Source organism: Coffea arabica, chromosome 3e (genome assembly GCF_036785885.1).
Source record: "Coffea arabica cultivar ET-39 chromosome 3e, Coffea Arabica ET-39 HiFi, whole genome shotgun sequence".
NCBI lineage: Eukaryota > Viridiplantae > Streptophyta > Magnoliopsida > Gentianales > Rubiaceae > Coffea > Coffea arabica.
In genome coordinates this window covers 2,335,772-2,352,617 of record NC_092315.1, presented here as the reverse complement: position 1 = coordinate 2,352,617, position 16,846 = coordinate 2,335,772, and the positions used below count along the sequence as shown (strand labels likewise).

Below are 16,846 nucleotides of genomic sequence, written 5' to 3'. Positions count from 1 at the left end.
CAAGAAGATGTTAGAGAAGAACGTGAAACCAGATAACTACACATTCCCCTTCTCGCTCAAGGGGTTTAATCGAGATTTTCCGTTGGAATGTGGGAAAGGAACAAAAAGGAACACATGCCCACATATGTAAATTTGGTTTTGATTCTACTGAATTTGTTCAGCAATCTTTGATCCATGTCTATTGTTTTGTCTGGCCAGATTGATATGGCTCGGCTGGTTTTTGACACAAGTAAGAAAAGTGGGATTTGAGTCACTCTAGGCTTGATTAGAGTGCTTGTATGTACCATGGTTCTAATTCTGTACCATGAATAAGGTTTTTGATTCTGAAGCTGAATTCTTGGTTTATATTCCAATATAGAATTCTCTGCATTTAGGTTTTTCTCCCTTTTCAAAGGAACAACATAATGACTTGATACTATACCAATAAAAAATAGTGTTCAGCTAGATTTTCGTTTGATTTTTAACTCTTCTTTCCCATCCAATTCATTAGTATCATTAATAATTTCATTTAAGAATTCATGGTGTAATATGAATAAATATTTTATAGAAATGATAATATGATTATAATGGATAGAAACTAAAATTAACTTGTAATGAAATGAATGTTTTGAGAGTAGAAAAATATTTGCAACATATCAACAAACATATCAGAAAATATTTTTATTGACAAACCAAACACCGAAAAATTATGAAAAAAGGAATTTGGAAAATATTTTAACTTAATAACCAAACACTGGAAAATTATGGAGAATGAAGTGATTTTCCAGGAAAATAACTTCGATGTCCAACCAAACAGACCCATAATGGAAAATTCAAAAAAAAAAATATGCTTAATATGGACTATGGCGAACAGTCGCATGCTTGTTGTGGTTTAATTATTTTCAACTGATTTTGGACAAGTATTTTTATTGGTAATTTTATTTACTTTTGCACGTAATTTTAGATTTTTTCAATAGACAACAAATTTAAAAATTAACAATTTATCAGCAATAGCTTTAACTAATTCGATTACTCTCAATATTTTTTTTCCCATAATCAGTTTCTACAAAATCTACATTCTAAAGACAACAAGCCAAATAAAAGTTTAAGCCCTTTGAAGTTCGAACGAACTGTACATTGTGCATAAGTGATTGTACTTGTATGACTACAATCATCATTCCAAAATGGTTCGTAAAATCCCAGATACTTGGGGACCTGTGTATAAATGCTGATATTTCCCATAGAACCCCCCTGAGTCCACTAATCTGTCCACATGCATTTCAGCCACAAATATATTAACTGCCCAATTGTTCCTAATCTCCCCTCATTGTCCGAAAGTGAACCTGTCTAGATTCATCGGAAAGCGAAGCCGTGAGGAGCCATGGCAGCAGCAGCAACGCCCACTTCAGTTCACAAATCAGAGGAGGAATGGCAGGCCATTCTCACCCCTGAACAGTTCCACATCCTTCGCCAAAAGGGCACCGAGTAATTTCCACACATTCTTTATGTCTCTTGTTCATTTCAGTATTCTGGGCATGGATAAAAGACTGGTCACTTTACTGAAACAAGAAGTATTTGCTTTGCTTTTTCTTGTATCTTTTAAATGATGTTATTGACTTAAATGGGATGACTTTCACTTACCTTGTGCTTTATTTGATTAATCCTGTTAATAATCTTGATCTTTTTGGCATGTGATAATTGGATTTTTCACTGTTACTATGGACCAGGTTTCTAATTAATGTTGCTTAATTTGTTTACAATTTTGATATCATGGTTTTGCTCAGCAAATGATGATATTCCTTCCACATCTTTCTTCTGTTTTTATCGTGCAAGAGTGCCCCCATTCCCTCCCCCTTTTCCACCGGGAAAAAAAAAAAAAGAACTTTGTGGTATAGCCTGTAGCTAATGGAGGACTTTAACAGGATCATAGCTTTTCTGATTATAGGGGCTGGGAACCTTGTGTTCAATTATTTTTATTATTAAACTGTTTTATTTGAGTGGCTGAGGAGGTTGGCCAAATGGGAGCAGGTCTATGTGCTGGATTGATGACATTTTTACCAGCCTAATAGCCTAAGATAAAACTCTCTGTAATTTAGTAGCTACTTGTGTCGAAACCTTCAGCATGTTATGATTCAGGTTTCCACTTCTTCTATATTAAACCAGGGAATAAGAAAGATTAAGCCAAAAGCGTAATTGAATAGAATGTAAAGATGAATAGAATGCACAATACAGGAGCCATATATGGGTTAGAATGAAGCAAGAAAATTACTCCTTAAAATGCATTGGTTGTACCAGAATATCTACAAATCAATACTGATAAATAATTAGTGGTAAAAACTTTTTCAGCACCAGTAGCTAATGCAGCGGCACTGGATGAATGTAAGATGTGGAGACATTTTTGAAATGTTCTTCTCTCTATGCTGACGACCTGTCTACAAATCAATACTGATAAATTAGTGGTAAAAGCTTTTTCAGCACCAGTAGCTAATGCAGCGGCACTGGATGAATGTAAGATGTGGAGACATTTTTGAAATGTTCTTCTCTCTATGCTGACGACCTGTGCTTGCTGCCTAGTTTTATAATGGTCTACGAGCCAATACTTTCAAAGTGGCCCTTGCCTAGAGAAAGAGGAGATAGATCTTATGAATACTCCAACATGCCAGATGCATATCCAGCTTGCAATGGAGACTTGGACAATGTTACGTCCCTCAGTTCTTGACATTGGCTTGGGTTATGCTTTGCTGACACAATGCAATGATATACAGATTGCGTGGAACTGGGGAATACGATAAGTTTTTTGGTGAAGGGGTGTATAACTGTGCTGGATGTGGAACGCCACTTTATAAATCTACAACAAAGTTCGACTCCGGCTGTGGTTGGCCTGCTTTCTATGAAGGTTTCCCAGGGGCTATTACCCGCTCTGTGAGTGATGCTAACTATTGTCTGTCATTAACCCTTCCAGCTCCATGCACATGTTGCTAAACGTTAAAATGAAATGGAAACTTCTCAGCCAGATCCAGATGGAAGGAGGACAGAGATTACCTGCACTGCTTGTGGTGGACATCTAGGTCATGTTTTTAAAGGAGAGGGGTACAAGACTCCCACAGACGAACGACACTGTGTCAATAGCATCTCGGTCAAGTTCATCCCTGCAAATTCTTCTGCTTGATTGTGTAATAGCCTAGTCTCTGTGCGATGTAATATGAGACTGCATGCTTCTAAACATACGAAACTTATCCTTCTTTGTTGTGTTTCTTCTGCACATGTTCCTTATCTTCTATGCTCTTCCTTCGTAGTATGTTATCAGCTATCCTCCTAGCATATCTTCATCCTGATCTAGCACTTGGCTTCTTTGCCATTGCTGCTATCTTTGCTTTGTTTACCCAAAAATAAAGTCCATTTTATATAGAACCACACGCAAGATGCCATGTAGGGAACTTAAAAAAGAGTACAATTGAGAAAGCTCATGCTTTCATAGATTCTTAGACGTTGTGATTGAAGTAACTAATATAGTTCTTAGATTGCATTTGTCATCATAGGAACTGGGATCCCACTATCCAATTTCCTCATCTCAAAACACAATAGTGTAGCAACAACAAAATTTACTCTAGCATGTAAATTCCAAAAGGTCATCCTAACTCTGAAACTCAATTACTTCAGCAGAACTGATGGAATTTTTCAAAAAAAAAAAAAAAGAGAAAAAAGCTGCTAGCTTTTCATTTCTGAAGGTCTTCTTCAATGAGGAGCTTCGTATATAATCATACACAGAGAACAAAAGAAAAAAAAAAACAAATTAAGGAAAATGTTATTCCACAAATTTGTCTTTCTTCATTGGTTTTGTCCATAATTGAATACAATTAGTTTCAATAGTTTTTCATTTCTTCTCCTTGTATAAATGTCATATTCCAAACAAAGAATTACTCATCCATCACAAAAACTCAACAAAAAATGATCCAAAAACTGCACTGAAGAATGAAGTGTACCCTTTCAATTAAATCCTTTGGTCACTCATTTCATAAAAAAGAAAAATTTAAATGAACCAGCTCCTCATCGTCAGCGTCATCCTCATTTCTTTTTGCTACTCTTTCTTCTTTCGTTGCACTCTTTCAATGCTTGAACTTCTGCTCAAGATTTAAATAAAATGAATAACATAAATAATTAAAAAGTTAAACAAAAAAAAAAAAGAGGAACAAAATAAGAAACTTTAACAATCGGATGATAACAATAAGCCTAGCACCTGTTTGGCAAGCTTTCCAATTTCGGTTACTTTTGATAAGACAATCCTGCAATTATTTAGTTGATCAATTTTAGGGTTTAGGGTTTAAGATTTTATCAGATTTTAAATTAAAAAAAAAAAAAGAAGTAAAAAGTACAGAACCTGTAAGGATAGGTAGAGAGAAGAGCATTCTTGAAGCTGCTTGACGTTTTCGTCGTCTTCGTCGGCGTCGGACTGGTGGAGAACTTGCGGCGATGGCGACGGTGATGGTGGTGGTGGTGGTGGCTCTGACGGTGACGGATGAGTTGGAATCGGGTTTGGGTTTGGTCGCGGGTCCATGTTGGTTAGTTGGTCGGTTAAGTCAAAATTTGCTAACAGTTGGTTAGCTTTTCAATTTTCTAAGCCTCTCCCTCGTGTCCAGTGCTGACCAAACCAAACCCTCTTTTTTTTTATTCTTCCTTTTTTTTTCTGTTTAACCTTAATTTTTTAGTATTGGGCTTTTCATTTTCTTGTTTTTCTATTGTTTTGTCAATTAAATCATTTTTTCTTCGGTGCACATCTAACTAATAATTCATCAAGGGCCCGGGCTGCAAGGGATTAGTCGGGCCCCGTAAGGATTGACCCGGACACCCCTGTGTCAACAAAAAAAAAAAAAAACTAATAATTCATCAAACCAGCTTATAAATAAGAAATTAAGTTACAATGATACGTTAAAGTTTATGATGCCATTCTCGAATGATTACCGATTGAGATTTTTTTTAAAAAAAAAGATTACCGATTGAGATAAGTTTATAATGTCATTCTCGAATAGTTACCAATTGAGAAACTTGTAAATGGCAATAACAAAATTTATTTTTATTTGAATCTACTAAGTGAGTTTCAAATGTGAATTATTTGGATCAATTGAAATTTTGTTCAATAATACTTAAAGGTAAATAACATGAATCACCAATTCTTATTTAGCATTTTTTTCAGCTAACATTTCTTAAAGCGAATAATGTCTTTGAGGTCATCATCAATTTCAATTTACTTTTTTATTTAATTACTCAAAATTCCACCTATTCTTATGTGGTATTATTCATATCTCTTGAAATTAAGGAATATTTCAATATTATGGTCCATAACTCAATTTGAAGCTATAGACCATTTGTTCAATCAAATTTGCTATTGATTACAAAAATATTGGAAATCGCAATTTGGTTAATTAATCATAGTCATTAAAAAACCCGAAATCTCAATTGATGAATTGAAAAAAAAAATCAACTAGAAAATGGAATTGCTTGGTTGAATGAATGAAATATTGAATTTTTTGGGCAAACCAAACTACTTTGCTAATTGAAATAAAGCATGATGGCCTTTGTGCGTCATGTCATTCATATTTGGTTTACCTCTCCAACGTAAAGATATCATACTTAAGGTTGAATACGAGTTGAGCTACTTATGAATCGCTTGAATCAAAGTTCAACTCGATCTCGGTGCTTGAGTTCAAGTTGATTAAGTAGAATTTGAACTCAAAAATACTTACTTCGTTAGCTTGCGAGTTAACTTGATTATGTTTATATATTTATTTTTTATTTTAACAATAAAATTACTTATACGTCTATAATATCTTATTATTCGTTAAAAATTTATTATTTTATTCATTTTTAAAAATAAAATAATTATTTTTTTATTTTTAAATTCAAACTCGAGCTCGAATCGAAATTGGGTCAAACTCGAGTTTTACATTGAAAACTCGTCGAGTTCGAATTTGAGTTCGATTTTACTAGAATTAAGTTCAGACTCGACTCGACTCAACCAAAGTTCGATTCGATTCGATTCAATTCGTTTGTAACTCTTATCATACAGTAGATACTAGTGCTACAATAGAACAAATATACATTAATATTACTTTGTAATTGGAGAAAATGTTCAACAAAATTATAAATAGGGAAGCCAGGTTAGTACTCATAGAAAATAAGGCCCGATTGCTGTTTAAAAAAATGCAGAAAAGAGAAATTAAGGCTTGTAAGATTTTCGTAGTTCTTCATTGACGGCTAAGTGTAAGTGTGTAACATGCGATCGGAATAGTCCAAAAGAGATTACATATGCAAGAGGGGTTGTTTGGTTCATATCAAGAATTGTGCATCAATATCTAACAAATTTCTTAGGTAAAAAAAAAAGTGTAACAAACTCCAAATAAAAAGTACATTTGTTTTGAAAAAGGGCAGAGCTAATGTAATAATGTACTTACATAATTTGTGGCAATTTATTTATATTGGGGATGGACTGGAGTTGCATAAACATAAATAAATCTAATTCAACATTTGGATAAAAAAAAATTAGAACATCATGTTAATTTGGAAATGGATACTGTGCCTCTTAACTTGATAATCAAAAAAATGTTATTTGAATACTATATAAGTACTTTATTGCATAAAGATGAAAATTTACAAGCGCTATATATCAATCCAAGAAAAATGATACTAATTTTGAAGGTCATAAATAGGTATTTTAAATACGATATCTCAACATATTTCACTTGTACAGTATCTTTTGCCATCCAAAAAAGAATGAATGAAGGTCTATTTTGAGGATTGTGAACTTACCATTTTCAAAACTCCATTAGGTGTTGAAAAAATGTTTATTTGTTGTAATAATACAAGTGCTCAAAATTAAATCCGATAATTCTAATATAGATTGAGAAAATCAAAGGGAACTCTTGTTGGGAAATAAAAAAAAGTATTGATCCCAAATTAGGCGAAGGGAAATAAACCGGTGTCAGTCCCAAATAGGCAAATACATGCGATAAAAACAAGGAACCATAACTGAAGAAGGGAGAAAACAAAAATTAAAGCAAGTAGGTGGGGTCCAGTACTGTTTGGATTTTAACCATAGTTAGCCATGCTGGCAATTGGCACATGTGCCTTCTCCGGTTAATAAACCAATAAAAAAGAAAAAAGAAGGCAAGAAAAAAAAAATATACAGCCAGAATTGCTGTCCGGAAATTGGAGCAAGAAAGGAGAGAGAGGGGAGGGAAAGAAAAAAAAAAAACACCAGAGCTCTCTCACTTTTCCGAGAGCTTCATGCAATTGATTGACATCAACCAAATTGACTGCGGCAACACAGAATCAAGCTGAAATCTGGTAAGTCTGAATCAAAAAACCTCAGAAAGATACCTTTTTTTTTAATAATCAAAATAAGCAATTGAGTTAATGTTGGGATCTTCATCTGGAATGCATGGTTTTTGGTTGATTTTTCTGCGATTCTCTTGTATTGTTATTTGATCTGTGGGTTGTTTTTTGATTGATGATATCAATTTGAATTTATTTGAATTGATTGAGAAATTTATCTGGGTTCTGTTTACATGCATTGGTTTTGTCAATTTTCTTGGTTTTATATCTTTGGGTGCTCTGTTTTGCAGTCAAGAATGGCATCTACCGTGCTGAAAGCTTGTAGCGGTGCTTCCAGTGAATCATCATTGATGATCGTTCAAGAGAAAGGGAGTAGGAATAAAAGAAAATTCAGGGCTGATACACCAATGGCAGAACCTAATAAGGTTGTCCCTGAACCACAAAGTGAATGCAAAATTTACGAGTTTACTGCTGAAAAGTTTGATTCTGTTCAGAGTCATGCTCCTTCAAATGGGTGTGAAACTTGCTGTGTAAAGCAAGACCAATCGGAGGGTTTAAAACTGGACCTCCGGCTGTCTTGTTTGGCAGGACCATCTGAAGTTGGTTCGAGCTTGCATAGAGAGGAGGTTGAAGCTTACGAGTCAGATCACAATGCTCAATGGAATGATCTCACCGAGTCTGAGTTACAGGAACTTGTTTTGAGCAACTTGGAATCAAACCTGAAAACTGCAATTAAGAAAATAGTTGCTTATGGTTATAGTGAAAAAGTTGCTACCGATGCTGTATCAAGGTCTGGCCAATGCTTTGGGACAAAGGATACTGTGTCAAACATAGTGGACAGCACTTTAGCATATCTTCGAGGTGGAAGGCATGTTGATACTTTGAGGGAGTATGACTTCGACAATCTTATGGCTTTGGAGCACTACATGCTTGCAGAATCAGTTTGCTTTCTAAGAGAGGTGAAGCCTGATTTCAGCACTGGTGATGCAATGTGGTTCTTATTAGTGTCCGACATGAATATATCTCATGCTTGCACCATGGAAGGTGATCATCCAAACAATATAGTTAGTGATTTGGCTTCTCTGTCGCTGACATCTGATGCAGACGCTTCTGTCAGTTGTTCCCATAATGGTCCTTCAGAGGCAACAAACATGGCAAATCCTTATGGACATACCTTTCACTCTGAGGCAGCAACAGTAGCAGGTGTCTCAAGTTTAAAGTCGAAAGGTTCCTTGGTTGCCCATGGACTTGCTCCAGACAAAGAACGCCCCAGTTCTCCAGCAGCAGCTGTTGAGAAAACCTTTAGCTTAGCAGGAACATCAGTTTCAGAAGAAAAATTTGTGGGTAGTAGAAAAGCGTCTGGATTCACCAGGAGAGATTATATACTTAGACAAAAGTCCCTTCATTTGGATAAAAGCTCTCGAACATATGGTTCAAAAGTGAGCTCGAGAACAGGGAAGCTCAGTGGTTTTGGTGGCCTGGTTTTGGATAAAAAACTAAGGCCTATAGCAGAATCTACAGGTGTGAATAGCAGGAATATTTTCAAAATTGGCAAGGCAGTTGGGGTTGAAATGCCCCAAGACAATTTGAATCACAATATTTCGGCAAATGTTGGGTTCCCTTCAGGTTCAGTATTTAACATGGGAGCTGCTAACAGCGTTTCTATATCATCTAAGTCTGATGTAGAATCTACTAATGCTGAATCTTCATTGCCTACAGCGAATGATTCACCTGCATTAATTGGTGCAGATACTGAGCTATCTCTTTCTTTGCCTGCCAAAAGCAGTTGCGGTCCAATGGCAGCTGATGCTGAGATATCCAATTCAAGTTATCGTGTAGTGCCAGTTGATGAGTCCCTGCCCCACTCAGTTCCAGAGGAAAAGAGGGATGAAATGATTCTGAAGCTGGTCCCAAGGGTTCGCGAATTGCAAAATCAGCTCCAAGAGTGGACAGAGTGGGCAAATCAAAAAGTTATGCAGGCTGCTCGTAGACTAAGCAAGGACAAAGCTGAGCTGAAGGCACTCAGGCAAGAAAAGGACGAAGTTGAACGGCTCAAGAAAGAGAAGCAAAATTTGGAAGAAAACACTATGAAGAAGCTATTGGAGATGGAGAATGCCTTGTGTAAAGCTAGTAGCCAGGTAGAGAGAGCCAATGCTACTGTGCGCAAACTTGAAGTTGAAAATGCTGCTTTGAGGCAGGAGATGGAAGTGGCAAAGTCACGTGCAGCTGAGACAGCTGCTAACTGTGAGGAGGTATACAGAAGGGAGAAGGCGAATATGTTGAAGTTTCAATCACGAGAGAAGCAGAAGGGCATGATTCAGGAGGAACTGGCTGCTGAAAAGAGCAAGTATATGCAGCTAAAACAGAAACTGGAGCAAGCTGAAGATCTTAGGGCTCAACTCGAGGTAGATTCTAGCCATGAGTTCAGACTAGTTTTTCTAGTTTTTGCAACATATATTTCTGACTTTCACTAATATGACTAAACTTTGCAACCAGATTATATCAGTGCTACTGAATCTTTGAACATTTTGACCTGTTTGTTTGTTTATGTGATTGGAGGCAGGTGGAACCACTTCGGGAAATATTCTTTTATTGCAAAATATTGCAAATTGAACATGCAAATCCTTGTTAAATAGCTTTTGAAAACATGCTACTGCCAGTTTTGGCAAAGTTTAAAGGCACAGTACTCTAATATTCTTCGGATATGAGAGGCATCCCCAGATTCAGCTAATAACCTTTGTAGAATTTTGCTTTCACTTTTTTGCTTGTAATTATATTTCTGATGCACTGTACAGATGGTGCATTGTGTTCAGTCTCTTTCTTTCCATTTTGTTTTCTTTTGTACAGCATGCAGGTATGTCTTTTTGCACTACATTCTTTGATGCCAAATGCTGATGTATACTGTTACTTATCCAAAAAGGGAAACAAAAAGGAACTATCAGTACCCTGAGCATGTAAATCTTTTTTGGTATGAAGGAATTAGCTGGGGGGCAGTTCAAGGACTGGAAAGCTTCCAACTTTCCCAACCGGCCTGGGATAAATGTCAACTACAGTACCGCTGGACCTGTCATTTCCTAGGCATAATCACATGGCAGCCGTCACCGTATAGAACTAGTACTATAACCCTTCCTTTTTTTTGCTAGGACTATAGCTGTAAAAGGAATTATATGGCCTGACTCTAACATTGGATGTGTATAGGTTTTCCTTCTTCTGTAGAGAAATAGGAGTTGCATTAAAATTTATGGATCACATGGTCTTATGCAGAAGAAAAAAAAAAGCTTAGAGAGAGAGAGAGAGAGCTGTATTCAAGCCTATCCAAGTTGAGCTCTGAAAATTTGAGCTCAAGTTGATAATTATTCAAGCCAAATCGAGTTCATATTGAATGTTGTGTTGGCCTCAAGTTTTCTTCATGCTCAAGTTGCTGAAGAAAATTCGATATTCAAACTTGAGCTCTTCATGCCTCATGGGGAGTGAAGACTCCAGGTTGGAGGTCGATATGTGATTGAACTTGTAACTTTTTATATGTAAGCTAATATATCTTGATGAATAAATTAGGCTATAATAAATACATATACTCACCACTTTAAGTTCATAATGTCCTCAGAAATAAATGACATTGAAAGGATATAGTGTTAAAGCTCTCTAACTATGTTAATGTAAAAGCATCTCATATATAGCCCTAGTCAAGCTGAGTCTATGGAACATATGGCAGGAATAAAAAGGCTTGGACAAAGAGCTGTATTCAAGCCTGCCCAACTTAATTCATATTTGGCTTGAATGTCATATGTGCTCCAGTTGTTGAAGACAACTCAATGTTCAAACTTGAGATCTCTCAACTCACTGGGAATATAATTCCCAGGTTGGAGGTCAATAGACTTGAGCTCAAATTTGTCAATCTTGAATATACTACAATATGAAAACAAATACTTCTGGACCAAGAAATTAAGTTAGGAATTTTTAGTGAATACAGGTATTTGCCACATTAAGTTTCAGAAATAAATGACACTGAAAGGAATTAGTGTTAAACCTGTCTCACTTATTTAGAACATGTAAAAGTGTGTCATACATAGCCCTTTTGAGTCTAAAAATCATACAGTCTTAGGTAAAAGGAAAAAATTACCTTGGAGAAAGAGCTTTATTCAAGCCTACCAAGTTGGCGTTTCAAAGTTCAAGCTCATTGTGAGCATTATTGGAGCTGAACTTGAATTAAGTTGAATATGATGTGGGCCTCAAGTGTGCTTCATGCTTGAGTTGTTGAAGAAAATTCATAATTCGAACTTGAGCTCTTGACTCATAGGGAGCAAGAGCTTACTTGGGAGGTCGATAGACTTGAGCTCAAACTTGTCAATCTTTACTTTTCTACTATATGTAAAACAATAGTTCTTGATGAAGAAATTAACGCTAGAAATTGTTCTAGATACATATATTCACCACTTTTAAGTGTAAAATATTCTCTGGAATACTTGACAGGAAATTGTGTTAAAGCTTTCTTACTATTTTAGAACATGTAAAAGTGTCTCATTTGTAGTCCTATACAAGCTGGGCATACAGATCACACGGTCTTCTATAGAGAAGAAATAATGGCTTGGAGAAAGAGCTGTATTCAATTCTATGCAAGTTGTGCTTTCAAAATTTGAATTTGACTTGAGCCAAACTGGAATTCGGCTTGAATGTCATATGTGCTTGAGTAATTGAAGAAACAGCTCTAGCTCTTCTCAACTCAATGTAAAGAGCCTAGGTTGGATGTTGAACTCATACTTGTCAATCTTTAATTTTCTGCCATATGTGAATGAATACTTCTTAATGAAGAAACTAGGTTATGAATTTCTAAGAAATATGTATATTTGCCACTGTAAGTTATAATGTCCTCAGAAATAAATGACCTCAAAAGGAAATAGTTTTAAAGCTCTCTTACTAGTTTAGACTATGTAGAAGTGTCTCATACATAGTCCTTGAGAAACTGAGTTTACATACCATACGGTCTTAGGTGGAGGGGAGAGAAAAAAAATTAAAAAATTGGAAGAAGAGCTGTATTCAAGCCTAACAAAGTTGAGCTTTCAAAATTCCAGCTGAACTTAACCATTTTTTGAGCCAAACTTGAATATGGCTTATAGGCCTCAAGTTTTCTTCATGCTTGAGTTGTTGAAGAAGATTCAATATTCAAACTCAACCTCTTCTTGATTCACATGGAGTAAGGCCTAGGATGGAGGCCGATAGACTTGAGCTAAAACTTGTCAATCTTTAATCTTCTACTATATGTGAACCAATACTTCTTGACAAAGAAATTAGGTTATGAATCTGAGATAAATATGTATATTATTCACTTTAAGTCAAAATCCTCAGAAATATTTGATACTGAAAGGAAATAGTGTTAAAGCTCTCTCACTATTTAAGGAAATGTGTCTCATGTATTGCCCTAGACATGCTGAGTTTGATGAAAGAATGTACTTGATTTTAGAGCTTGTCTTGCATAATTTAATACTGGACTGGAGTTTAGCTTTTTTAAACTAAGCATCGACCTAATATCAGACAGTGCAGTTCACTCTATTTGGAGTTGAATTGTCATTCTTCATTGTGGTCATACCTTTACCACCTAGTAAATGCCTTCGATAGCAATATATCTATGCTAAAATGAATGTGTTTATGCAGACCTGCTGGTTTGGAATAAGTTGCTTTTTGTATAACTCAAATATGGGCTATTCATGAAAAGCTGTGGGCAATATATTTGCACTTATTCAATTAATTAGCTTGGTATCAAGCTCAAGCTCGGTTCATTTTCTCAATTGTCATTCACGAGTCTGAAGAAAACTAGCTATTGGCAAATATTTTGCTAGTTTACAACCCTCTATGTGTTAGTGCAAATAATAGGGGAAATTTGAGAAGTATTCTGTTATTTATTGTTTTCCTCTTTTTGGCTTTCTTTGTCTTTGTCAAGGTTAAACCGGAATCCTTGGAGATTGTATGATTGAATTTGGACCATCTGCTGATGTGATGTGGTGTCACAGTTCTTTTTTTCTTTATTATGGTGGGTTTTGAGCTAAGGAAGTTTTCACCAGTGTCCTTCCTTTTATGTTTCATATTAGGAGTTGGTAGTTTGTGTTCCTTTTTGACTTCAACACAAGTCATAACACATGCATCTGTTTGATTTGTCTAACACAATGCAAAGATAACTTTTGAGAACAATTAGCTTTTATAAACAGCTTGTTTCTTTTTCACCTTCTTTTGGGGGTTGGAGGGGAGGGAGTATGCAAGTTGAACGGCATTTAATTCCCGTTCAGCACGTTGTTGGACATGGTTTCCTTCTATTAGTGAAGTGCTTCGAAACTTTGATTCTCTTTTTCCTGCCTAGTTGTTTTAATTTCCAGTTTTAGGCTTATGAGAAGTATATCTGAATGAGCTTTAAATTTAGGAATGGATTTATTTCTGACACAAGACTGCTGTAAGCATAAACTCTTAAGGGAATTATCGTCTCTGTGGAGAGAAGTATTTAACACTACAGACTTGTCTGAACTCTATGATAGCTTTGCTTTTTAGTTTCAACTGGCATTTCTTTGCTGCTTGATGTAATAAAAAATGAGAGCAAACTTTAGTTGTGCAGACTTCATTTGAAACCAAATTTTTAGTTTTTAGATGGTTTTCCTGGTTGTTTTTGCATGTTGTAATTGACAAAGCAAAACATCACAGGATAGGTGGAGACAGGAAGCCAAGAGGAAGGAAGAATTATTAGCACAAGCCAGTTTGCTAAAGAAAGAAAGAGAAAAAATTGAAGTTTCATTGAAGACCAAGGAGGATTCCATGAAATCAAAAGCAGAAAACAATTTGCACAAGCATAAAGATGATATCCAGAAGCTTGAAAAGGAAATTTCCAAGCTAAGATTGATGACTGACTCCTCAAAAATAGCTGCACTTAAAAGGGGAATAGATGGAAACTATGCAAGCAGACTGACAGACTCTACATATGCCCCAATGCCCAAGGAATCCCATATATCATACATTTCTAAAGTAGTGAATGATTTTCAGGACTACTCTGGAGGTGGAGATGTTAAACGTGAAAGAGAGTGTGTCATGTGCCTGTCAGAGGAGATGTCTGTAGTCTTCCTACCATGTGCTCATCAGGTTGTGTGTAGAACATGCAATGAGCTCCATGAGAAGCAGGGAATGGAGGACTGTCCTTCCTGTAGGAGCCCAATCCAGCAGCGTATTTGTGTACGTTATGCTTGTGCTTAATGTATTTTTGGGAGGGTGTTAAATAGTTATCCAAGTAACAGTTTGTGGGACTTTTTGAAACAATAAATGCATTCGGATAAACCCGATCAAGACTATTAAGTTAGTACTTACAATTGCTCATAAGAAAAGTCTGTGTCAAGTATGGGGTTGTAAATGATGTATCCCCTTTGCATGATTGAACAATAAATGTGCTTTGCTTGTCTCTCTCCTCCTGATTATTTCTGTAATGTTATATTATCTTATAACTAGGCCAGGTTCTGCATAATATTATGTTTGCTTTGCTTTCTTGTAAATTGTAAGCTTGAATTTTTGCAATGAAGGAAATAGTGAATTCTTGCCTTCAAATTTTTGTTTCTAGTGTTAAACCTTACAAACTTATATAAGGTTCTACAGCCAAATGCAAAATATAATCTTATTCTTCTGCACACCTGGTTTTACCTGTTTGTACGTGTAAATTCTGGTGTTTGCAAAGATCAAGCATGTCATTGTGTTTTAGCAAGTCACTCCTAGTTCTTTTCTTCATTTGTTCAACCCACTTTCTCTGAGCTTAGATTGAAATATGTCATCACAGTTGATATCCTGCATTAGATTACTGATTTCTTCTTTTCCTTTTGCTGGGCAAAAACCTTTGTCCTTGGTGTTGCACATGTTTGAAACCTTTTCCCTACCTTCTTCCCCCCCAAGGCTATATTCCAGTATTAACCTGCCTTCTTTCAAAGCCCCGTCTTCCTGAGCCGGAAAAGATCAAAGGGACCGTATATATATAGTGACATTTTCTTCATGTACACAACACATGGTGATTGTTTTAGGTGCCCTTACATTCCTTTGGTAGTTTCTTTTTGTACAGTAGTGGGGAGGAGATGAGTTGTTTTGCCTCAGTTCCTTTTTCTTTGTCCAGAGGAAAGAAGATTTAGTAAACAGACTACTTAATAACATATTTCGGGAGATCAGATGACTCAATTACTTGTAGTTACATGCCCGACAACTACAAGGATCCTGTTTTGCCTCAAGTCTTCAGCATAACTGTCCTAACCCAAGAAAAGAAAGAAACAGTGAGGTAATTTATGGGGGCTCTAAGTTGGGAAAGGGACGCAAAATGGAATGCAGCCTCATGCAAAACAGGTCTTGCAAATGCTGGAAAATACAGAGATTAGGACAGTCTATTGGCCACTTGTTGGTTTAATATCTGCCCATCTTATTTTGCATACTCTAAATAGAAATAGAGTAGTATTTATATATTTTTTGAAGAAAACACACACATGCTCTAACATGATTCGACATATATACAGCTATCTATATAATTTATGTCACTTAATGTTATACCAAAAATATCCTCTAAAGTTAGTTTTCAAACTGATTCAAATTCTTACTTTTTTCTTTATCGTGATTTAGCTCTTAGGTACAACTACTCACATCCTTTATTTTTCTTCGCCATGATTTTAAAGATAATAACTTCCTAAAAAGAAATAGAGTAGTATTTATAAATTTTTGAAAAAAAAAACACACACATGGTCTAACATGATTCTACATTTAATAACTTATTGTAAAAAACTCATTATTATTAAGTGACACACACATGTCAAATGGCAATGATTTAATTGAAACTGAGGGATGAATGTTTTTATTACCAACCAAAAAATAAAATAAAATAAAATAAAAAGAGATGATTGTTTGAATAATGAGAAAAAGACCAGAAAAAAGAAAAAAACAGATAAGATAGCAAGGGACAGGCTTAACACTAGCGTACTTGTGTCCTGGAGTAAGCCAGGTGGCAAGAATCCTGTGTGGAGGAAGTAGTAGTATATTCTGCGAGAGAGACAATGGGTCCCATTTTCTTGCGCTTTTGATTCTCCGGAAACGACCCCACACACAATGCCCCATCTTTATCTTCATACCAAGAATTCAAAAGGTACAATTATTTTAAGGTGAAATTTCTCCTATTAAATACTAATAAATAAAACCAAATAATCTATGTTCGTTTTCCTTTTTATCTTACAACAAAAGAAATATAAATGATTAAATCTGAAAATTTTGATCGACTAAAGAAAATATTTTTGAGCAAAAAATTTCGTATCAGATAATTAATCTTGGAGATTAAATTAGAATCTTTTTTTTTGGGTTGCCCTTTCTACTCCGTATACTTGGTAGAAATGATAAACATACGAAATAATTATACGTGAAAGTACGATATTTCAGCTAAATAAATGTAATTCTCCACCAACAAATTGAATTGCGAGTGATACAATAAAATATCCTTCATTCTTGATATGTGTGCCAAGAGGGTTGTGATTTTGTCTATTTCTGCAGTGGA

General features: G+C 35.6%; 3 protein-coding genes across 4 annotated transcripts; 2 read left to right on the top strand and 1 right to left on the bottom strand.

Annotated features, from left to right (window-relative positions):
* The first annotated feature begins 1,274 nt into the window (after positions 1-1,274).
* LOC113738169 (peptide methionine sulfoxide reductase B5-like) lies at positions 1,275-3,221 on the top strand. The gene is made up of 3 exons (XM_027265389.2): positions 1,275-1,464; positions 2,745-2,901; positions 2,990-3,221. The coding sequence occupies exons 1-3, from the start codon at positions 1,361-1,363 to the stop codon at positions 3,146-3,148; spliced, it is 420 nt and encodes a 139-aa protein (XP_027121190.1). The 5' UTR covers positions 1,275-1,360; the 3' UTR covers positions 3,149-3,221.
* Positions 3,222-3,836: 615 nt separating this feature from the next.
* LOC113738170 (uncharacterized) lies at positions 3,837-4,596 on the bottom strand. The gene is made up of 3 exons (XM_027265390.2): positions 4,358-4,596; positions 4,217-4,262; positions 3,837-4,100 (listed from the first exon to the last, which is right to left on the bottom strand). The coding sequence occupies exons 1-3, from the start codon at positions 4,532-4,534 to the stop codon at positions 4,045-4,047; spliced, it is 279 nt and encodes a 92-aa protein (XP_027121191.1). The 5' UTR covers positions 4,535-4,596; the 3' UTR covers positions 3,837-4,044.
* Positions 4,597-7,156: 2,560 nt separating this feature from the next.
* On the top strand, positions 7,157-14,737 carry LOC140038825 (putative E3 ubiquitin-protein ligase RF298). Of its 2 annotated transcripts, XM_072084261.1 has the most exons (4): positions 7,157-7,320; positions 7,599-8,934; positions 9,058-9,713; positions 13,993-14,737. In XM_072084261.1, exons 2-4 carry the CDS (start codon positions 7,605-7,607, stop codon positions 14,533-14,535), a joined length of 2,529 nt encoding a protein of 842 aa, XP_071940362.1. In that variant the 5' UTR covers positions 7,157-7,320; positions 7,599-7,604; the 3' UTR covers positions 14,536-14,737. The 2 variants fall into 2 exon arrangements, with proteins under 2 accessions (XP_071940362.1, XP_071940361.1); XM_072084260.1 differs by having other exon boundaries at positions 7,599-9,713.
* Positions 14,738-16,846: the final 2,109 nt, after the last annotated feature.